The sequence below is a fragment of the Carassius auratus genome, chromosome 35 (assembly GCF_003368295.1).
Source record: "Carassius auratus strain Wakin chromosome 35, ASM336829v1, whole genome shotgun sequence".
Classification (NCBI taxonomy): domain Eukaryota; kingdom Metazoa; phylum Chordata; class Actinopteri; order Cypriniformes; family Cyprinidae; genus Carassius; species Carassius auratus.
The window spans coordinates 19,325,315-19,349,201 of record NC_039277.1 but is presented as its reverse complement, the minus strand read 5'-3'; the positions used below and the strand labels follow the sequence as shown (position 1 = coordinate 19,349,201).

At 42.7% G+C, this 23,887-nt stretch overlaps 1 protein-coding gene across 3 annotated transcripts in view; it reads right to left on the bottom strand.

Annotated features, from left to right (window-relative positions):
- ttc3 (tetratricopeptide repeat domain 3) overlaps positions 1-22,846 on the bottom strand; it is a 26,097-nt gene extending 3,251 nt beyond the window's left edge. The window contains exons 1-38 of one of the 3 annotated variants that reach the window (XM_026220564.1): positions 22,714-22,846; positions 21,671-21,737; positions 21,551-21,593; positions 21,319-21,478; positions 20,983-21,061; positions 20,841-20,906; positions 20,647-20,776; positions 20,005-20,090; positions 19,771-19,865; positions 19,627-19,689; positions 19,501-19,555; positions 16,212-16,374; positions 16,089-16,140; positions 15,954-16,014; positions 15,652-15,688; positions 14,466-14,526; positions 13,692-13,797; positions 12,992-13,135; positions 12,828-12,908; positions 11,774-11,880; positions 11,567-11,693; positions 10,565-10,684; positions 10,395-10,496; positions 10,217-10,309; positions 8,272-8,336; positions 8,053-8,186; positions 6,552-6,866; positions 6,202-6,474; positions 6,085-6,131; positions 5,934-5,990; positions 5,753-5,841; positions 5,490-5,645; positions 4,715-5,144; positions 4,578-4,643; positions 4,355-4,504; positions 4,133-4,272; positions 1,457-1,525; positions 8-104 (exon numbers count right to left, since the gene is read on the bottom strand). In XM_026220564.1, the coding sequence (XP_026076349.1) occupies positions 8-104; positions 1,457-1,525; positions 4,133-4,272; positions 4,355-4,504; positions 4,578-4,643; positions 4,715-5,144; positions 5,490-5,645; positions 5,753-5,841; positions 5,934-5,990; positions 6,085-6,131; positions 6,202-6,474; positions 6,552-6,866; positions 8,053-8,186; positions 8,272-8,336; positions 10,217-10,309; positions 10,395-10,496; positions 10,565-10,684; positions 11,567-11,693; positions 11,774-11,880; positions 12,828-12,908; positions 12,992-13,135; positions 13,692-13,797; positions 14,466-14,526; positions 15,652-15,688; positions 15,954-16,014; positions 16,089-16,140; positions 16,212-16,374; positions 19,501-19,555; positions 19,627-19,689; positions 19,771-19,865; positions 20,005-20,090; positions 20,647-20,776; positions 20,841-20,906; positions 20,983-21,061; positions 21,319-21,478; positions 21,551-21,593; positions 21,671-21,736 (4,185 nt within the window). In that variant the 5' untranslated portion in view covers position 21,737; positions 22,714-22,846. Of the gene's footprint in view, positions 1-7; positions 105-1,456; positions 1,526-4,132; positions 4,273-4,354; positions 4,505-4,577; positions 4,644-4,714; positions 5,145-5,489; positions 5,646-5,752; positions 5,842-5,933; positions 5,991-6,084; positions 6,132-6,201; positions 6,475-6,551; positions 6,867-8,052; positions 8,187-8,271; positions 8,337-10,216; positions 10,310-10,394; positions 10,497-10,564; positions 10,685-11,566; positions 11,694-11,773; positions 11,881-12,827; positions 12,909-12,991; positions 13,136-13,691; positions 13,798-14,465; positions 14,527-15,651; positions 15,689-15,953; positions 16,015-16,088; positions 16,141-16,211; positions 16,375-19,500; positions 19,556-19,626; positions 19,690-19,770; positions 19,866-20,004; positions 20,091-20,646; positions 20,777-20,840; positions 20,907-20,982; positions 21,062-21,318; positions 21,479-21,550; positions 21,594-21,670; positions 21,738-22,594 lie in introns of all 3 variants that reach the window. The other 2 variants (XM_026220567.1, XM_026220566.1) reach the window with 2 other exon arrangements.
- Positions 22,847-23,887: the final 1,041 nt, after the last annotated feature.

The following is a 23,887-nucleotide window of genomic DNA, read 5'->3' as shown; positions in this document are numbered from 1 at the left end:
TCCTCACCTGAGCCATGGTGGATCTCCTCTGGGCCTTCACACACGCGTCTCTGAAGCGCTTGATCTCTTCTTCTAGACTCGACCGCTCAGATGCACACTGGTTACTGCAGGATGCATGCAGACACGTTAATGCATCAGTGACACACACACACACACACACATTAAGAGTGGACGATATGACCTAATCCAGGGGTAGGCAAGTTCGGTCCTAGAGAGCCGCAGACCTGCAGAGTTCAGCTTCACCTGCCTGTACCTTATTAATCCTGAAGACTGATGAGCTTGTGTGTTTGTGTGAGGTGTGTTTGATTAGGGTTGAAGCTGGTCTACCCCTGACCTAAATCTTACATCACGATAAGAGTCATTTTATTTCATGGTAGCGATATACATCACAATACAGTTATTTTTGCTTTAAATTAGGTCTTTATAATATCAACATTTTTGATACCACAGAAATGTAATAATTCTTGTCACCAGTGTCAATTTCACAAAAAACTAATACTAGCCTTAAAAAAACTAAAGTCCTGCTCACTGAAGTAAACAGTCGATTAGTAATAAACTAATTACAAGTAGCAGCACAAAAAGGTACAGTAGAACAAATAAATAAATGTAATGTATATTGTATAATCAAATAAGAAAAATACTGTATATTCTTTACGGTGTAAAATAAACATACATTTGTGACCCTGGAGCACAGAAAACAGTCTTAAGGGGTCAATTTTCAGAAATTGAGATGTATGCATCATCTGAAGCTGAATAAATCATTTCTCATCGATGTGTGGTTTGTTCGGAGAAGACAATATTTATCTGAGATACAACTATTTGAAAAAAATCTAAATATTGAGAAAATCATCTTTAAACTTGTTCAAATGAAGTTCTAAGCGATGCATTTTACAGATTTTTTACGGTAGGAATTTTATAAAATATCTTCATGGAACATGATCTTTACTTAATATCCTAATGAGTTTTGGCATAAAAGAGAAATGTATAATTGTGACTCATACAATGTATTGTTGTGTATTTCTACAAATATCCCTGTGCTCCTGATGACTGCTTCTGTGCTGCAGGGACACATTTCTTATTAAAGTAACTAAAGTGATTTAGTGAAGAGCAGTGAGAGATTATCTTTCTTTTGTTGTTTGATTAACATGGATGACAGACAACAGGAATATTAGACTGCTGTCACTTTAAGAGCTGCCCGCATCCAATATACTGTTACACACAATATACTGTTCTTTTTTTTATTAATGAAGAAATGTATTGCATCTATTAAAGGAGAAATAGAATATAATTACAGTATTTTGTGTGATTAAGCTAGAAGCATTTCTGCGCTTATACTAAGTGTATTTATACTATTTGTATGAAAAACAGTTAGACTTTTACCATGGGATTGAGGTGAAACAGTAATTTAGTGAAGAACTATCCACAGAAATGTACTGGTGTAAGTGTTCAGACTCACCCCACATCCAGGAATCGCTCCAGTTCTGCCTGATACTCTTTCTTCTTCACACTGATGTCTCTGGTGTGACTAGAGAAACACAGAGCCGTGAAACAGCAGCTTTAACCCTTGTGCGTTGTTGGGGACGTTTTCGTCCACTAGGGGGTAAAGTTGAGTCTTATTTTGGCCACAACTTTCTCTGTGTTTGAGCTAATGAATGATTTTTGGTGACAAATCTTATTTTGAACCATATTTTGGGAAAATGCTTTGAATTTTATCAAAAACTCAACGGTACACTGTGGGCAAATTCACTACCCTTTCGGGATGTTCATGGATGAAAACATCCACTCAATTAAACTGCTGTAAAAATGTATCAGATAAATATTTTTCTCCTTTTTTTTTGCATAAATCTATTAATCAACCTCAGTCCTGATCAAAACTACCAAATGTTCAAAAAAATTCCAAGATTTTAATTCTTTAATTACCAAGTTCATAAATGATGTCACTGATTTGGGGAAAAAAACACACAAAACTACATATTTTCAATATAAAAAGTGATTGTGGACTGGATATTTCTTTACCTTTTATCACAGTCTTGGGCATGTCAAAGATTAGTAGCAACATTGGCTTTGATGCATTGTTAGTTTTTGTGCAGTATTAGATTTAAATCTTTTCTCCCTCATTTGTTGTTGGTGGCTGTTTTTGCCCAATTGACTTTCATTATAATGACATTTTTTGATTGCAAAGCCATGACACCATATAATCATGCATTCTTGATTGTTTGTGGTTTTCCCTGTTGGGAAGAGGTAAAATTAGTTATTTTTACAGTTGATCACTAGGTGGGACCAATAACCCTTAGGCCTGTGCAAAAAAAGATTAGTTTCTGACTTGTATATGAAACTATATGGAGTATAACAGCAAATTATATAGTGTGTGTGTGAGAGAGAGAGAGAGAGAGAGAGAGAGAGGGTGTGAGAGAGACCTTTGTGCACTTACCTTGATGTACAGTATCGGAAAAAATTAAAATATGCACCTCATGCTCTCAGAACTACATGGAGTGTGTTTATGCACATGCTGCCTTTTGATGGTGAAAAGTACAGATGGCCTATATGTGAAATGCTCGTCTTTTCTTGATGGTAAAGCCAGTTTCAAACCTTAAAATCCTGTAAAAAAATCTACTTTGCATCAAATTTATGAACAATGTATTATGAACCAAAATGCAATACCAACTTCAAATAAGCTGCAGCTCGCTGGAGGGGTCAAGTTGCATAATCATTTCTAAAACTTTGGTACAAGTTGCTTGCTGCTCTTCTCACCATTAAATGACCAGCACGATGCCATGCAAGTGTTTAAATCCACGTTCTTTGCTTTTGTTTAGTCTATTCCCTTGTTAGGTCTGACGTCACGTAGCAAACGCTCTATCAGTTACCACGAGAAAACAACAAAAGGTGCTAATATAAACTCACAATGTGATAGAATACTAGCGAAAAAGTTATAATCTTAACCTTTAACTCCATACCGAAGTCCCTGATAGCCAGACAAAAAATATATAAAAATGATTTGTGTTTGGGACACTGTGAGCACGGAGACTGTAGTGTATATCGTAAGTTTGAAAGCGTTTAGCTTAAATTATCAATATGAATAAACAGTGCTCATAAACGGCTGCTGAGGTCATATTCTCAAGTGAAGCGAGTTGAGGCCTGGACCCGGAAACAGCGCTTCTTACGTCATCACTTAACAACCGAATACTTTCACCACCATTAAAAGGCAGCAGGTGCATAAATACACTTTTGTTTACTCATGTAGTTCTGAGAGCTGAGGTGTACATTGTGATTTTCTGAAATACATTAAGGTAAGTGAGCAAAGGTCTCTCTCACACACACTCTCTCTCTCTTTCTCACACACACACACTTACACACACAATATAATATGCTGTTATACTCCATATAGCTTCATATACAAGTCAGAAACTAATCTTTTTTTGCACAGGCCTATCTTAAGGGTTAATGGTCCCACCTAGTGATCAACTGTAAAAATAACTAATTTTACCTCTTCCCAAAAGGGAAAACCACAAACAATCAAGAATGCATGATTATAGGGTGTCATGGCTTTGCAATCAAAAAATGTCGTAATAACTGAAGCCAATGGGGCAAAAACAGCCACCAACAACAAATTAGGGAGAAAAGATTTTAATTTAATGCTGCACAAAAGCTAAAAATGCATCAAAGCCAATGTTGCTACTCATCTTTGACATGCCCAAGACTGTGATAAAAGGTAAAAAAAAAAAAAATCCAGCCACAATTACATTACAGACACAAAGTCATTTTGTGTGTTTGTTCTCCCAAATCAGTGACATAATTTATGAACTTGGCAATTAAAGAGTTAAAATCTTGGATTCTTTTTAAAAAACATTTCGTAGTTTTGATCAGGACTGATGTTTATTGACATTTATGCAACAAAAAAAAAATGTGAAAAATCTATGAATCTGACATTTTTACAGCAGTTAAATTGAGTGGAACATAATGAAAGGGTGGTGAATTTGAACAATCCACAAGGGTTAACTCTACTTGTGAGGGTAGGGAGCTCATTTCACTGGGCGTCACTAATTAAAAAGGTTTGTAAATCATCCAAAGTATGTTTCTATTTCAATGTAGTTCTGCAGATGTTTAGGGTCAGGGTCATGAGTGTGTGTCTGACCTCTCGTGTAAATCTGCTAGATCTCTGATCTCCATCTTCAGAGTCTTGAGCGTCTCCTGGTTCTCCTTCTTCTCCTGCTGGTCTCTCCTCACCACCTCCTCTAGTTTCTGCTGGAACATGCTGAGCTCGGTGCTGGCGATCTGAACACAAGCACAGTCACACACACACACACACACACACACACACGAGCGCTTCAGAACGTCTCCACGGATGATTCTCTACCTGCATGCTCAGAGTGATGTTCTGTGTTTCCTCCTGAAGCGCTGAGATCTCCTGGGCTCTCCTCTGCTGCACAGCTTCATGATCCTCCTTCATCTGCTGGATCTCCTTCAACAGCTGCAGCCTCTGCTTCTCCGTCTGGAGCATGTCGCCCTGAACAAACAGGAATCAGTATCAGTTCTGGTTCTACTGGAGAACGTGTAACAGACACATGACGTTCACTCACGCTGTTCCTCTCGAAGCACACGTATGGCTCGGTGTTAATGGACACGTCTGTATGCTCGGCCAGATCCTGTAAGACAGAGTCAGGGGTCAGAGACGGCACCCATCCTGATGACATTCCCCTCATGCGTCTCATCTTACCCGCACACACACAGCCGTGTGTTTGTCTCGTGTCTGCTCAGACGCCGGTGTGTGTTCCTGCAGATCTGAGACGGGACAGTCGAGGGCGTACGGGTCGGGGAGGAGCAGGAACACATCCGAGGATGTGAACTCATCTTTATGATCATAAGGAAGTACGCTGATGTGTGAGGGGTCTGCGGGTGGCCAGAACTCTTCAGCCGAGGGGTTGAGGTGTGACGGAGCGGGGTCTGTCAGAGACACGGCGTGCTTCATCAGCCCGATCAGCTCCTCCATCAGGACGAAGCGCAGAGACTCCAGCAGGAAGCACTCGAGTCCTCCAGCGTCGGAGATCTTCTGCTGCGCCTCCGGAGGAAAGTTCTCCAGCTCGCTCATCATCAGCGGGTCAGACGCACACAGAGGACCGTGCTCCTCCAGGATCTGAGCAAAATAACTGACACACACACACTCCAGCACATTAGTGACAGCTGCGTTCGCTGGTGTTAGAGTTATCCTGATATAACACAGCTGTGGGTTTAGCTAATGATGTTGCTCTCGGTGTGAACAGGTCTTTACTCTGGTGTCTCAAATGAGCTACAGAAACAAATCAAAGAGAGCAAACTAAACCTATATCTGATCCTCTATAACAGTGTAAAGGAGACTTAACTCCATCATAACAGTTTGTCATAACCAGTGCTGGGGAAAGTTAGTTTTTTTTTTCCCTAAAGTAATGCATAACTATATTTTGTTACTTCCTTAATGTAACCATGTGTAGAGCAGAAGTAGAGATGAGACGCACTCGTATAAACTCTCTTTAGTGGGGTCAGGGTTATTGTCCAGGATCCTCTGGTAATGGCTCCGGTGTGATGATCCCGAATACTGCTCCTCAAACTCCTCCAGCTGTCCTCGCAGGTGTTCGGGAACGCTGAACGGATCCATGCTATTCAGGAACATCCTGGAACACCGCACACACACACACACACACACACACACACACACACCATCACCCAAACTGACTCGCTTCTTCACAGACATGATGAACAACGGCTCGACTGAACTCACAGAGAGTCTTCCTCAGAGAAAAGCTCCTCTTCCTCATCCTCCTCATCCCTGGAATGTCCACCTCTCATCCCAGACAGCACAAACACAGACTGAAACACACACACACACACACACACACACACACACACACAGATGAGCATCAAGCACACCAGTCCTGCGCCGCGGCACGGACCACACTCACCTTCAACTCCTTCTGCTTCTTCTTACGATGCCTGTTTTTACTCTTAAATACTGAGCTCTGAAACACACACACACACACACACACACACACGGTCATCTTCTCAAACTCAGACGAAACGCTTCAGAAACACACTTCAGCACGCGTCTCTTACCATGTGCTCATCATCATCCGTCTTTTTAATGACTAAACAAACAGCATCTGAAGAGAAACAAACAGTTATTTTCATAAACTCCGCGCTCATGTAAAACACTAGTTCTGACTCACGTACCGTCTTCAAAATATTGATCAAGAATGAAAGAACAGGAGTGATAGCGCTCTCGATTCGACTCTAGAGTCCAAATAAACAGACGCATGTCTTTAGCCGGAGCCTGTCTTAAATACTCCAGTACAGTTAAACCATCACGCTCGAATAACTGTGGAACGCTGCCGAACGTCTGGATGAGCGTCTCCTGCAGCGGTGTGAAGCTGAGAAGAGGCTTCAGGTCCATCTCCTCCAGAAGAGAGCTGTGACGACTGATGAACGACTGCGCAGCTTTCAGACCTGACCACAGAAAACATCAGGTTACACACACAGCTCTGGACACAGTGGATGTGAAGAGGAGTGTGACTGAAACACACCAGCGTTATCCAGCTGCTGAGCCCACAGCTGCAGTCTGGGTTTGATATGAAGCGTTAAGCTGAGCGTTTGGATAAAGACCCGAGCCCAGACACGGTTTCTGGACTCCAGCAGAAGATCCACCAGCTCCCACAGAGCTCCAGGCTCTCTACGGCTGTTTAACACACTCTCATGTCCTTTACTCTCAAATAAATCCAGCCACGGCCGCAGATGATCCAAAATACAAGAAATATTCACCGACTCTTCTTTAAATAGTCCTCTGTTATCATGAATTTGATGTAAAACACGGTCCATATAAATACAGTCTGTGGGTGTCTCTGCAGGAAAGATAAGAACAGAGAAGAGTTATTAACAGCGCTCCTCATCCAGGGGTCCGGGGCCCACCACAGACCTTCAGAAATTACATTCAATAATTTTAAACAAAACAGCCTTTAAAGGTACAATTTCTAAGATATTTGCAGTAAAATATCCAAAAACAACTAAGCTAGTGTTATATATTTTATGCAGCTAATTACTAACAATATCTCTAATGTTTTCAACTACTTGTAAATCATGAGAAAATTCCCATTATCTGTCAATGACGTTAGTTATCCTTTGTTACTGCCTTTACTGACGTAGAAACCACATGACAACAGTGTCGTGGACAAATGCGGAAGTAGTGTCTAGCATCCAGCAAACCACAAGCTTGCTTCAAGAAGCTCCATATTTACTTCTTCTTACATGTTTTATAGTGGATTGTGTTACTTATTTCTGTAACATAATTACTGTTTAATTTACTCTCGTAAACGTAAGCGTATGGGCCGACCAAACGACCCGAGAAGAGTTTGGGACAAGAGGAGAGAAAGAGTGAGGATCATTATAGGTGTTGCATTTTCTAGATGGAGAGAGCTTGTGACAAACTTCAACTAGAAAGAGATGCCGATCTCGCTTGTGTTTTACTCGACAGGTGAGTTGTTTTGATTCGTATCTTTACAGAAAACGTATGCTATTATAACGATCAACAAGACAAGTATTATGGGGCATACACACCAAACGTGGGGCATCGCATCTCTAGACCCACGCAAGGATGCGTCTGATCCATAGTCTTATCGCATCTTTGCATTGATTTTGTATGTAATCTACTACGCCCAATTATTGTGTTTGAATGGCCATCAGCGGGTGGGTAGAACACAACAAATCCCATCATTCCACACTCCTTCTTAGCATCATCAAACCACGCGATTGTTATTGTTTTGGTATTCCGCCCTCTAGTGGCAGGTCCTACAACCTGTACCTTTAAGCAATAAAGTTCATCCAAAAAATTTACATCCTATCAATTATTCGTGTGTTCAAACCAGTTTCATTTTGAAAGTGTGATTTTTAGACCTTGAATCAAGGGTGGAGGTTTGATTGTGGCATCGGTGTGGATGTAATGCAACACTAAACTACACCCTTGACTTGAAAAGTCCTGTAAATGTTTTCAGATCCTCATAAGCATTATTATAAAGATGTGTATGTGGACACCTCTCTCTGCCGTGGGGTCTTTAGGGTCGTCTGCAGCCGTTACGCTCTTTCTCTCTTGACGGGCAGAATGTGTCGCCAACTGATGTTGTTTCCGATGAAGCTTTCGTTCATTTTTAGACCTCAACTTCTTAATACTGTGGAGGTACAGAGAGAAATCAGCACCAATGACAGATGCAGCTCAAGTATGAAATACGATGTGTATGATGTGTTAAACCTCACCTTGTACATTGCTGCTTGATTCTCAATCGTCCAACAGGTTTGATTTTAGGAATAGATGTTTTAAACTGAAAGAGAAGGAGAATCTTAGTTAGCAACATGGCTGTGAGTGAGTGTGTGAGAGAATGTGTGTGTGAGAGAGAGTGAGTGTGTGTGTGTGTGAGAGAGTGTATGTGAGTGAGAGAGAGAGTGCGTGAAAGAGTGAGTGAGTGTGTGTGTGTGCTAGTGAGTGTTTGTGAGAGTAAGTGCGTGTGAGTGTGTGTGTGTGTGTGTGAGAGTGAGTGTTTTAGAGATTGTGTGAGAGTGAGAGTGAGTGAGAAAGAGTGTGTGTGTGTGTGTCAGAGTGTTTGAGAGTGAGTATGTGAGTGAGAGAGAGTGAGTGCGTGAGAGTGAGTGAGTGTGTGTGTGTTTGTGAGAGTGAGTGTGTTAGAGAGTGTGTGTGTGTGTGTGTGTGTGAGAGAGTAAGAGAGTGAATGTGTGAGTGAGTGTGAGTGATTTTATTAGAATGAGGGTGAGTGTTAGAGTGAGTGTGAGTGAGTGTGTGAGAGTGAGTGAGTGTGTGTGTGTGTGTGTGTGAGAGTAAGTGAGTGTGAGAGTGAGTGTTTTAGAGATTGTGAGTGAAAGTGAGTGAGAGAGAGTGTGTGTGTGTGTGTCTGAGAGTGTATGTGAGTGAGAGAGTGAGTGAGAGTGAGTGAGTGAGCGTGTGTGTGTGTGAGAGAGTAAGTGCGTGTGAGAGTGAGTGTTTTAGAGATTGTGAGTGAGAGTGAGTGAGAGAGAGTGTGTGTGTGTGTGAGAGAGAGTGAGTGAGTGAGTGTGTTAGAGAGTGTGTTAGAGAGTGTGTGTGTGAGAGTGAGAGAGTGAGTGTGTTAGAGAGTGTGTGTTAGAGAGTGTGTGTGTGTGTGAGAGTGAGAGAGTGAATGTGTGAGAGTGAGTGTGTTAGAGAGTGAGTGTGTGTGAGAGTGAGTGTAAGAGTGTGCGTCCGTGAGAGTGAGTGTGGGAGAGTGTGTGTGAGAGAGTGTAAGAGTGAGTGTTTGTGTGTGTAAGTGTGTGAGAGTGAGTGTGTGTGTGTGTGTGAGAGTGAGTGTTTGTTAGAGTGTGTGTGTAAGAGTGTGAGAGTGAATGTGTGCGAGTGAGAGCGTGAATGTGTGAGTGAGTGTTTTAGTGAGTGAGTGTGTGTGAGAGTGAGTGTGGGAGAGTGTGTGTGAGAGAGTGTGGGAGAGTGTGTGTGAGAGTGTAAGAGAGTGAGTGTTTGTGAGAGTTTGTGTGTGTAAGAGTGTGTGAGAGTGAGTGAGTGTGTGTGTGTGTGTGTGTGTGAGAGAGTGAGTGAGAGAGTGAATGTGTGAAAGTGAGAGCGTGAATGTGTGAGTGGGTGTGTTAGAGTGAGTGTGTGTGAGAGTGAGTGTGTGTAAGAGAGTGTGCATCCGTGAGAGTGAGAGAGTGTGTGTGAGAGTGTAAGAGAGTCAGTGTTTGTGAGAGTTTGTGTGTGTAAGAGTGTGTGAGAGTGAGTGAGTGTGTGTGTGTGTGTGTGTGTGAGAGAGAGTGAGTGTTTGTTAGAGTGAGTGTGTTAGAGTGTGTGTGTGTGTGAGAGTGAGTGAGAGAGTGAATGTGTGAGAGTGAGAGCGTGAATGTGTGAGTGGGTGTGTTAGAGAGTGAGTGTGTGAGAGTGAGTGTGTGTAAGAGAGTGTGCATCCGTGAGAGTGAGTGTGGGAGAGTGTGTGTGAGAGTGAGAGAGTGAATGTGTGAGAGTGAGAGTGTGAATGTGTGAGTGGGTGTGTTAGAGAGCGAGTGTGTGTGAGAGTGAGTGTGTGTAAGAGAGTGAGTGTGTGTAAGAGAGTGCGCATCCGTGAGAGTGAGTGTGGGAGAGTGTGTGTGAGAGTGTAAGAGAGTGAGTGTTTGTGAGAGTTTGTGTGTGTAAGAGTGTGTGAGAGTGAGTGTGTGCACATCTCACCTCACACTTTATCAGCCCCGTCAAGCCATATATTACAATGTGACAGACCTGACCTCCACAGTCTGGCGTAAAACACAAATCTTTTAGAAAATCCTGCAGTAAACACATAAGAGCAGTGAGCGACTGTGCCATCCTGAGGTTCCTCTCAGAAGCGTGATCACGTGTGTGTGTGTCTGACCTTGTCACTCTTATCAGAGAATGAAAGTGTTTTGAGCTTCTTCCAGCAGCTCATATGAAACTGGACTCTGCAGCTCTGACAGCAGATCAGCTGGATGAAGCCCTGAAACAGCACACACTCGTTACAGATCGTCAGACCCATCAGACGCAGATCCAGCTCCACACACTCACCTTAAAGTCTGGATCGCTGAAGTAGATCTCCACCGTGTGAGAGAGGCAGTGCTGATACCGGCAGACCGCGTCTGCTTTAGGAGGAAACCTACACACCTCTATGAAGTTCTTCAGATGTTCCTTCAGGACAGAAACAGGTTTTTTTGCTTTCAGTTCATGTATGCTTGCATTAAAGGATAGCTCACCCCAAAATTTGAATTCTGTCATTAATTACTCACATCGTCCATAAGACCTTCATTCACCTTCAGAACACATATTGAGATATTTTTGACTAGTGAACATGCGGCACAGACTGACACGCAAGAGAAAAAATTGTTGAATAAAGTCATTATTTTTTGTTTTCTTGCTCACATACACTCTTCTCATATCTTGATGACGTAATGGTTGAACCACTGATGTCACCTGCATTATTTTAACAATATTATTGAATGTTTCAGTTGCATTCTTGTCTTTTCAGGGTCAGAAAGTTCTCAGATTTCATCAAAAATACCTTCATTTGTGTTCTGAAGATGAACGAAGGTCTTAGGATGACATGACGTTGAGTAATGACAGAATTTTCATTTTCTGGTGAACTCTAGCCCTTTAAGGTCATCTAAACACCAGTGTAATTTACATTTACACCACACACCACCACTACTACAAACATTAGAGTTTCAAGTTCAATCCTGGGCCTGTGGTGAGCAACTAAACACCGCGCACTATTCAAAAAGAGGAACAAGCTCCAACTGGTTTCAGACAGAAGTACATCAGGATGTCAAACAAGGTCACAGGATCATTCTGGGCTATTCTGAGCTCAGTATCTGCAGCTGGGATTCGTTCCGTCTTTGTATAAAACAATACATATGAACAGATGAAGAGTGAAGAGCAGGCAGCGTTTCACAGAGTTTAGCAGCAGAAACATGCTTTAATGGGGTCTGAATCAGATCTCTTTGAACTGCATTAAAGCCAGAATATTCTGGGACTGACGGTGTTGATCACACACACACACACACACACACACACCTTCAGACAGGCCGGCTGTGTTTCCTCTACTGTAGTTTTGGTGGTTGGCCAGGTGAGTTTTCCAGGTGTGATGTGTCTCTGGATCATCAGCTGTGCGTTAGTGAAGCACTCCAGAGCTTTAGTAAATCTACAACACAAACACAGACAGGAAATGATGTCAGAGACATTCAGCATGAAGTCCAGCAGCATTCAGATCAACACACTCACCTGTTCTCCTTCAGGTAAACTCTACCCATCCCATAATGCACCAGCAACTGAAACTTCCTCTCTGACGACTCTAATTTGGTGAACAACCGCTGAGCTTCATCCAGTTCCTTCAAACACAAGAAACAACACAATCAGTGAACAACAACCTCAAATACAGCACATTCACATCCAGCATCTGAGATGTTTGTAGAATAGCCTGCACTTAGCTGTGATTAGAGGCCTCTGTGATTTAAAGGGTTAATTCACCCGAAATTTAGAATTCACCTATCTTCTTCTCACCCCTCGAAGCATCCTCGGTGTGTGACGTTCCTCTTTCAGAATAATCCAATCTTATTCGTTATATTAAATATACATCTTCCGGTTCCCAACAGTCAGCAGCAGTGAGAATAAAAAGTGTTCTGGATATTTATCTGGACATCTACCTTACAAAAACACATGGAATCACCACCGGAGGCCTTTATTCACCCCCCCGAGCCGTGTGAAGGGTGTTTAATTACAGATGTGTGCACTTTATTACACCTCTTCTGAACCGCTGACCACAAACACCCGCTCACCCCACTGAAAGACTTGGAGGAGCAAGGACAATATTTAATATAACTCTGATTAGATTATTCTGAAAGAGGAAAGTCACACACACCGAGGATGCTTCCAGGGGAGTAGAAGATCTTAATTCTCAGGTGAACTAACCCTTTAAACAGCTGTGAGATGGTCAGATGTCTGATTTCTGCATCTGAACTCCTTGATTTGAGAGATTTGTGAGTGAGAGAAGATTTTCTGCAACAAAGACGCATCAGACTCGTGCAGTAACAGTGAAATATCTCTGTCTTTGTTGGAAAACAACAACAGCTTCATAATGTTCGCAGAATGTCACATGAAACAGAAAACATGCATCTGTGGATCAGACACACTCATCAGGTCCATCTTTAGACAGACTTCTTGTATTTTTAATTGAAACTGACTGAAGACCATACGTCAGATGAAAGCACAGGATGAATCTGACAGGTGTGTTCTCAGCATCTCTTCTGAAACACGGAGGAGAGCTGTGGAGCATTACCTCAGGCTGTCCGATCTCCAGCAGGGCCACTGCATATCCATACATGAGAACAGATTTATCCAGCTCCGTCAACCCCAGCTCCTGTCAGACACACAAATACACTGATGAACGAGCAGCCAAACATTCACTCCTCATTACCGTCACATATCTAAGACACACAGTACCGAGGTCCCGCTGGACTCCAGGATCCGGAGCGCCACGGAGAAGGACTGCTGAGCGTTCCTGCAGCGCTGGTCACTCAGAGCCGTGTGAGCCTCCTGGACAGCAGCACAGAAGCGCTTCCTCCTCCCCGCCGAGCTCTCGTCCTCCTGCAGACACACCGGCGTTACACCACACACACACACACACACACACACACACCAGCACTGATGATGACACACAGACTCAGGGTGATCCACACACACACACACACACACACACACAGACAGACACACACACACACACACACACACAATGACACGCAGACTCAGAGTGATCCACACACACACACACACACACACACACACACAGACAGACACACACACACACACAGACAGACACACACACACACACACACAGACAGACACACACACACACACACACACACACACACACACACAGACAGACACACACACACACACACACACACACGATGACACGCAGACTCAGAGTGATCCACACACACACACACACACACACACACACACACACACACACACACACACAGACACACACACCAGCACTGATGATGACACACAGACTCAGGGTGATCCACACACACACACACACACACCTACACACACACACAAAGACAGACACACACACACGCGCACACACACGATGACACGCAGACTCAGGGTGAACCACACACACACACACACACACCTCTGGAGGGCTCGGTCTGTCCAGGACAGGTGTGTGTTTGCTCCGGACCGCTGGTTTCTCTGGGACACCGGACGAGCCTTTCTTAGTCTTTCGTGGACTCATTTCACTAGGACAAGTTCATCAGGAATAAACATCATATCACAAGCAGCTCAATCAAATCAGTCCATCTGAGGAGGAGTCGATTCCTCAAGGGTACACTCCACAGGAACAGATACGAGCGCTCCGAACCTGACAAACCTACATCCACACACTCAAACACTCTGATGTTCAGATTTAGATTAGAGTTTAATATCTTCTTCACTGTAGTTAAACTGTGTTTCTGTCAATGTCTACATAGCTTCAATACAGCAAAACCAAAATAAACATATTAATTGCATGCTAGCTGAGAATGAATGCAGGTCATGCTTATTTAGTTGGAAAGACTCTACAACAAGCTCTTATTAGCAAAGCACTAACTAACATTAACAATGAGCAAATCAGCATCACACACACACGGTAAGAGGTGAAATAAAGTCAACATCCTGTTCCTGTCTGCATCATCTGAAAGCTTCAGTATGTCGTGAAATGAAAGTGAATCTATCCAGACATTATTTACTCCCATTAACTCTCATTTTACTGTCACTGAAGATCCACATTTCATCTTAAAGTGTGGAACAAAACACTCTTCATAAGTCAAATCAGTGTCATACTTAACATTAAACAGAAACATATTTAAAAGATATTAATAATGAGCCTTTACTCTGTCATTTTCATAACCCTAACCTGGTAAATTACCTCTTTGTGTCTTTGAGTCGGTCAGTTCCTCCGTCAGCGTGTGCTCGAGCTCCTGAATTCCCTGAAAACAAGTGAATTATGGGATTAACGCGTCGCATGACAAATCGAATCAATCTCTCCTGTGTTCAAGAAGATCAAGAACCCACAAGACCAGACCAACCACTCCTGACATACACACTAGAAACCAGCACAGCGGCACGGAGGAGGAGCCAACACACACACACACACACAGTCTCACACACACACACACACACAGGTGCGACAGAAGACACACAGCTCATTTCCTCATCAGAACATGCACACATGAAATAAACCACGTTACTTTTGACATCCTTCCATTTATACCAAGCATACACTCCAAATGGTTCAAGAACAGCAGTTTACACCTTTTTTAGGCATTTTAGGAGTGCTAAGGGTTAACAGCGTCCACACAGCTGTGATCCGTGACCTTGAAGGGCAGGGAGGATGAAATACAGCGTTCACTGTGAGATAACGAACGAGTGACGAGCGTAAAGAGCAGAGAGACTCCAGCTCCACTGCTAACTATTCAATCACGTGTTTAATGAGTTCATGTGATCTGGTTTAATCTGAAGCAAACTCGAGCGTCCCAGTGACCTAACCCTAACATCAAGTACATACAATGCGCTAAAACACACTTGCATCAAATAAAAAACATGCAAAAACTAAATAAGTCTGTCCTAAAGCAGCTTTCAGCAGCACAGTGCACATTCAAACTGAAGCTTATTAGATCAGGAAGACTTCCTGCGAACTACACAAAGAGGAGAGCAGAAGCAGATGATAAGGAATCACTGTCAATAATTACCCTAACCCTGCTGGTCTGAGAATTACAACACACTCAGATTAGCTGTGTATGTTTGACTCAGAGCAGCACAGATCCAACAAGAGTTCTTACACGAGACACAATAACAGAAGATTACTGCTTCACAACACTGTCCCGTCATGATCAACACCTTCTAATGGAGACTCAATCTCTTACTCCAACACAAATATCCCATACAATAACACAGTTGTTGATTATGATTAATCAATGAAGGATCTAATGAGTATATAAATGGTTTAAGTGATAAAACAAACGGCTGCTCTCCGTAGCTGAACTAGATCACCAATACATGTTCAACACCAAGCAAAAACACTACAAACTGATCCCAAGCATGTCCTTCCTCACCTGCAGTGTCATCCTGGTCTTTGCAGGTGTCAGACGCCTGGTATTTGGGAGAAGAACATTACAGCAGTTAGACTTTACATCTGTGTGAAAAACACAGGATCATCATCATCGAGTAAAACATTTTTACAGCACTGCATTACTAACTGGAAATAAATTAGAAACAAAACTGAACCAAAAGAGTGAAAATAAAACTTCAAATGCAAAAAAAATAAAAATAAATAAAAATAAACTATAATAGTCCATCAACAATGATAAGATAAGAGTGTTGTCAGTATGGTGTGAGAGTTTGAGTCTCATCTCACCGAAGTGTCCAGGACTTCAGGCTGACGACTGCTCCTCTGATGATGAGCTGAAGAATCTCCTCTGCAGCACAAAACACATCTAAATCATTCCCTCACAGCAGATCAGACCAGACCAGAGCACACACCAGAACAAACCTGCTTTTAGAAGAAGCTTTCTTGGTTTGGGTTTTCTTGGTCTTGATCTCTGCTGGAACACAACACAATGAAGCGGTCTGTGTTCACTCATAGCTGTAGGTGTGCTGAAGGGTCAGAGGTTACCTGTGCTCTCCTGCAGCTCCGTCAGGAAGCGCTCGTGCTGCTGCTGCAGGTCTCTCTGTCCCTCGGGGTCCGCGCCGCAGGCGTCCAGAGCCACACGGTTGGCCCTCAGAGCTCTCTGATGCTCCCCCAGATAGAACAGAGCATCACAGAAGCGGTAGTGACCCTGAAGACCAGAGAACACACGGCTCCATCACAGTCATTCATAGCTACAGCTCTACGGATTCACCAGAGCTGCCGGAAATCATTCAGATCTCATTTAGATTCACCAGAGCTGCAGGAAATCATTCAGATTCACCAGAGCTGCGGGAAATCATTCAGATTCAGATCTCATTCAGATTCACCAGAGCTGCAGGAAATCATTCAGATTCACCAGAGCTGCGGGAAATCATTCAGATTGACCAGAGCTGCTGGAAATCATTCAGATTCAGATCTCATTCAGATTCACCAGAGCTGCGGGAAATCATTCAGATTCAGATCTCATTCAGATTCACCAGAGCTGCGGGAAATCATTCAGATTGACCAGAGCTGCTGGAAATCATTCAGATTCAGATCTCATTCAGATTCACCAGAGCTGCAGGAAATCATTCAGATTCACCAGAGCTGCGGGAAATCATTCAGATTGACCAGAGCTGCTGGAAATCATTCAGATTCACCAGAGCTGCAGGAAATCATTCAGATTCAGATCTCATTCAGATTCACCAGAGCTGCGGGAAATCATTCAGATCTCATTCAGATTCACCAGAGCTGCAGGAAATCATTCAGATTCACCAGAGCTGCGGGAAATCATTCAGATTCACCAGAGCTGCGGGAAATCATTCAGATCTCATTCAGATTCACCAGAGCTGCAGGAAATCATTCAGATTCACCAGAGCTGCGGGAAATCATTCAGATTCACCAGAGCTGCGGGAAATCATTCAGATCTCATTCAGATTCACCAGAGCTGCGGGAAATCATTCAGATTCAGATCTCATTCAGATTCACCAGAGCTGTGGGAAATCATTCAGATTCACCAGAGCTGCTGGAAATCATTCAGATCTCATTCAGATTCACCAGAGCTGTGGGAAATCATTCAGATTCACCAGAGCTGCTGGAAATCATTCAGATCTCATTCAGATTCACCAGAGCTGCAGGAAATCATTCAGATTCACCAGAGCTGCGGGAAATCATTCAGATTCACCAGAGCTGTGGGATATCATTCAGATTCAGATCTCATTCAGATTCACCAGAGCTGCGGGAAATCATTCAGATTCAGATCTCATTCAGATTCACCAGAGCTGCAGGAAATCATTCAGATTCACCAGAGCTGCTGGAAATCATTCAGATTCACCAGAGCTGCGGGAAATCATTCAGATTCAGATCTCATTCAGATTCACCAGAGCTGTGGGAAATCATTCAGATTCACCAGAGCTGCTGGAAATCATTCAGATCTCATTCAGATTCACCAGAGCTGCTGGAAATCATTCAGATCTCATTCAGATTCACCAGAGCTGCAGGAAATCATTCAGATTCACCAGAGCTGCGGGAAATCATTCAGATTCACCAGAGCTGCGGGAAATCATTCAGATTCAGATCTCATTCAGATTCACCAGAGCTGTGGGAAATCATTCAGATTCACCAGAGCTGCTGGAAATCATTCAGATTCACCAGAGCTGCGGGAAATCATTCAGATTCAGATCTCATTCAGATTCACCAGAGCTGTGGGAAATCATTCAGATTCACCAGAGCTGCTGGAAATCATTCAGATCTCATTCAGATTCACCAGAGCTGCTGGAAATCATTCAGATCTCATTCAGATTCACCAGAGCTGCAGGAAATCATTCAGATTCACCAGAGCTGCGGGAAATCATTCAGATTCACCAGAGCTGTGGGAAATCATTCAGATTCAGATCTCATTCAGATTCACCAGAGCTGCGGGAAATCATTCAGATTCAGATCTCATTCAGATTCACCAGAGCTGCAGGAAATCATTCAGATTCACCAGAGCTGCGGGAAATCATTCAGATTCACCAGAGCTGCGGGAAATCATTCAGATTCAGATCTCATTCAGATTCACCAGAGCTGTGGGAAATCATTCAGATTCACCAGAGCTGCTGGAAATCATTCAGATCTCATTCAGATTCACCAGAGCTGTGGGAAATCATTCAGATTCACCAGAGCTGCTGGAAATCATTCAGATCTCATTCAGATTCACCAGAGCTGCAGGAAATCATTCAGATTCACCAGAGCTGCGGGAAATCATTCAGATTCACCAGAGCTGTGGGAAATCATTCAGATTCAGATCTCATTCAGATTCACCAGAGCTGCGGGAAATCATTCAGATTCAGATCTCATTCAGATTCACCAGAGCTGCAGGAAATCATTCAGATTCACCAGAGCTGCGGGAAATCATTCAGATTCAGATCTCATTCAGATTCACCAGAGCTGCAGGAAATCATTCAGATTCAGATCTCATTCAGATTCACCAGAGCTGCAGGAAATCATTCAGATTCACCAGAGCTGCAGGAAATCATTCAGATTCACCAGAGCTGCGGGAAATCATTCAGATTCAGATCTCATTCAGATTCACCAGAGCTGCAGGAAATCATTCAGATTCACCAGAGCTGCAGGAAATCATTCAGATTCAGATCTCATTCAGATTCGCACTCAAGTAACTCCACCAAAGCTGAACGAACACAACTTTTGTTTCCACTTCAGCTCAATAAATCATCTGCTACATTAATTTTGATAAACAAACATTTAAAATGCACATATGGCAGATTTTAAAATAAAACCTTACTATGAGATAACATAACATTTCACTGACATTATTATTATTATTTCTGCCCGTTTATTAAAAGGAAACAAGTTGTGATATTCACTGTTTGGATGTTTATATGACAGATTTATTCAAAAAAACCTTATATACTGAAGAACAGATTAAATAAAAATATGTAATCGTGTATATATGAATATGTATGAACTCTCTAGAGTTATTAAGCGGAGATGAGCGCTACAGCCAACTGTAGAGCGCAGAAATGCTTTCTGTTTAAATTTCATAATAAAACTGACTTAACTGAAAGCTTAGGCTTTGTTTCAAATAAAAACTGCTTTACTGAATGAGATGTGCTACAAACAACCTTCCATAAGTTTTGTTCTTGTATATACAGATCATAATCAGTTCATTAAAATGAGAATTGGTTCAAATATCCTCAACCCAGCCGTACTACAAACTGTGCAACCTTCTCCAGCGTCTGACACAGAGATGATGAGGATGAAGATGATGAAGATGTGTTCAGTGATCAGTACTCACCTTGGCCCAGTCTGGCTGTAATATAACGGCTCTCTTTCCGTCTCCAAGTGCTTTCCTGAAAACCGTCCCACAGTCAGTGTCACCAATCAATCACGTTTGTGAATATTGTGATTATCTGATACTCACAGATATTTCTCTGAGCGAATGTAGCAGAGCGCTCTGTTCCCGTACAGGATGTGGTTGCTCGGGCTGAAACACAGAAAGGAAAGAAGAAGATGGGAACCTGAGGTGGACTGGGAATTAAAGCAGGGAGCTTCTTCTGTCACTTACTGGTATTTAATGGCTTTACTGTACCACTTCAACGCCAGATCATATTTCCTTTTCTGAAACTGCTCATTTCCTTTGTTCTTCATTTCTTCACTTTTCTAGACGCAGAATGGAGTAGTAAGATGAAAAAGATTGTTATTTCTGTTCCGTATCCACAGTCAATCATGTTACTGATCCTAAGAATGCAGTTTGTTAAATAAGAAAACAAAGGTGTTATTCGATCTTAAAGACTCTCACTGAAAAGGTCCACGGGTCCGGCTCTGTTTTCAGCTCCTGGATGGCCTTCTTCTTACTGCATGAGGTCACCTGAAGATATCGTGAGTCTGTGGAGCAGAGGTTCATCAGTGAGACAGCACAGACCCCGGATCAGTCCGATCTGCTGGACGAGCTTAATGTAATATTTGCTATAAATTTCATCATTTCAGTTTGACATTCATTTTAGTTAATTTTCATAATTTTGATTTAAATTATATACATGTATAAAAATTAGGGCTGTCAATAGATTGATTTTTTTTTTCAGATTAATTACACACTTTTTTGTGATTAACTGCATATTTTTCATTTTCATTAACTGATCTCATTTAACGTGTTAATTTTGTCATTTGCTAACATAAGGGGTCCATGTTATTGCTAGATTTATCCACTTATGAGAGAAAGATAATATTGATATTCAGTAAGAAAACAGCCTAATCTTTTATTATCCTCACAGCGCATCAGTGATTTGGTGATGCATTATGAAATTGCTCGCTTATTTTGATTTCCTGTGTATATATAAAAATGGATCTCTTATCTTTTTTTCAGTAACAAAAATGTTTCAGTTTCGGTTTCGGTTTCCTACATCTCTCGTGCCGTCAGGACATCTCTGGAAATGAAACTCACATTCGTTGAAGATGAAGCAAAGCGTCCGGTAGCGGATCTCCGCTGATCCCAGATCCAGCAGCTTCTTACGGATGTCCGGAGCGCCGGAGTCCAGCAGCCAGCCGATGGCTTCAGCCAAACAATCTTCCTCCTGCAGACAGACAGAAGCGTGTCAGAAAGCAGACCCGACACAAACACCTCCCGCAGTAACGTACCATGGAAAACAATCTGCTCAGGGACACCACGGCTCGGGCTTTCGTCTCCATGACCGGCTGAGACAGCTGAACAAAACAAGACACAGCATCAGACCGGAGTGACCTGAAGGATCAGGGAACGCTCATCAGGACGGATACGTACGCCTCTCTCCATGGCATCCAGAATGCTTTCCAGGATCTCGATCTTCTTCAGCCTCTTCAGACTCAGATCATTCGACACACTGAAACACAGACAACCAAAACCAATTACTTTTAAACTGAGGTGGTTTTTCATGCAGAAATGTTGAATGGTATGATTGTACATTATCTGCTTATTACTAATCACCAGGCATGTGATCAGCCAAGGACTAACAAAATATGTTTTTTAATTAAGTAACGTTGAATTAACACATTTCAGCCAAAAAATACCAGGATATGATTTTTTGGCCTCATGGTCCAACCCTACGGTCAGATGTGACAGTTTGCTGAAGACACTCACTTGGAGTCCAGGAAGCCCATCTCCACGGCCCAGAAGGTGGTGGGGTGATTGTCCTGCTGTCTCAGGAGGATGGGCCACCAGAACACAGACACATGCATCAGATGACCCACGTGCTTCTTCACCTCGGGCTTGATCCTGCTCCAGCGCTCGTAGATGACGTCTGTCAAACACATCTACACTGAATCACCTGCAGCGCTGACCACCAACACTACACAGAGCTGTGGTCACTCACCGGGCGGCTCGATGTGGATGTACGGGAACTGACCCTGATAGACCTGCGGGAGGACACAGAGGATCATGGGAGGACACAGAGGATCATGGGAGTGGTCAGCACAGGCCGAATCATACTCACAATCTTGGTTTGGTGTCGCATCACATCCTGTCCTTCCTCCAGATCCGAGTCTTCAGAGTCTGACATCCTGAAACCACACAAACACAACACAAGAGCTTCAGATTCTGGACCAGATCACATTTATTCAGACACACCAAAAGAGGTTTGCTACTCTTACATCAAATAATGACACTAACACTGCTAACATACATGTGCAGCTGATCATACGTGTTCTCTCTCTCACACACACACTTTCTCTCTCTCTCTCTCACACACACACACGTTTGTTTTTGTGTAAAGTGTGTTCATCCCATAGGTGTAATGGTTTTTATTCTGTAGAAACTGTATATTCTATGTCCCTTCACCAACCCTACACCTAACCCTCACAGGAAACTTTGTGCATTTTTACTTTCTCAAAAAAACTCATTCTGTATGATTTATAAGTGTTTTGAAAAATGGGGACATGGGTTATATCCTCATAAGTCACCCTCTCCTTGTAATACCTGTGTCATACCCATGTCATTATACAGAGTTGTGTCCAGATATGATACACACACACACACACACACACACACACACAGTCTCTCTCTCTCTCTCTCTCTCTCACACACACTCTTTTTCTCTCTCTTCTCACACAGACACACACTTTCTCTCTTTCACACACACACACACACACAGAGTTCTCCTCAGCTTCCTGGGTTCTTCTTATGTGAATGTTTGTCGTCAGAAGCGCCTGAGGAGCTCGCGAACAGTCAGGCCTCGCTTTCAACACACACACACACACACACACACACACACACACACACACACACACACACACACACACACACACACACACACACACACACGAGAATTAATGAGTTCAATGATTAAACGGGTGAAACGGATGAACTCCAGATTGTTAAACGCGACGCGTGTGTGCCGCGACGCTTTGCAGATGTTTACCTGAAATAATGAACGTTTAGACGTTTATCTGAAACGCCGCTGTCACTCAAACGCCTGAGCTCTGCTCTAACAGTGCGACATCCCGCGGTATTATGAATATGATTCGCGGTGTTTATTACCTGTTTTGGGGCAAAGCGCAGTTTGATTGTTTCCTGGTTTCTGTCGTTGGTTTCTTTCGCGCGTGAACTGCAGCACGAGCACGAGCACGTCACTCCCGCCCTCCAGTGTTCGCCCGCGAAATCACAGTCGTCTCTGGCGCCCTCTAGTGCTTCCGCAGAGCGCTGCGTTTGATTACAGATGAAAGGATGTGAATTTGCTCTTTTTGTAATTGTGAAAGAGAGTCTGTCTATAGCCCTGACTATTCGTCTTCGTTTTGGTCTAAAGTGTTAAAATAAACCGCATCCTAGTCTTTAATATGTCATCTGTTTTACTTTAATTTTATAAAAATGACTTTTCTAAAATACAAATATGAATTATTGATTTGTTCTTGTTATTAGAGAAATGTTATTGTTAAGCCAAAGGATTTCTTGTTCATTTGTTCAGATCAGTCTGCCAAGAGTCAGTGTGTGGACGAGGATCAGGACGGAGAGATTCCCATCAGTGAAATAAACCACATCTCTTACCTGGATCTGGCGTGCAGTGATGTGTTTGCTCAGGGTTCAGGTGATCAGATCCATCAGAGATCTGACCGTCAGGTGACCCGTGACCCGCTTTAATAAAGCCCAGTGCTCAAGACACCGAGTCTTTCTCAAACACCACTCCTGATGTGGTTTGGGGTCAGACCGTGACCTCTGTGACCTCAGACTAGAAGTGAAACGGTCATCTCACTATCTGCCATCATCACATGAGCAAACAGACGGGTGTCGGGTGGCCACTCACCGTTTAACCTGTGACCCCGTGACCCCACCGTCGTCCCACAGAGGTACTAGCTTCCCAAAGTTTAGAAAAAAGTGGCTTTTAATAAATCATTGACACAGTAATAAATTATCTGATGAGTCATGGCAGCATATTTTCTGTTACTTTAACTTAAACAATTTCAACATTTAAGTTCTACAAAATTCAGTTTTTAAAGTCAGTTTCATGATGTTATAATTATTAATAAATGGAAGCATATTAAGCGTTCTTGTTTTTATTTGTGTTTAGATTTCAACAGAAATAAAGCAATAACATACAAATGAAACACTTAAAGGGACAGTTCACATAAAAATAAAGTTGTCATCATGTACTAAAGTTGTTACAAAATTGCATAAGTTTCTTTTACATACATAAACAGATATTTTGAAGAATATTGGT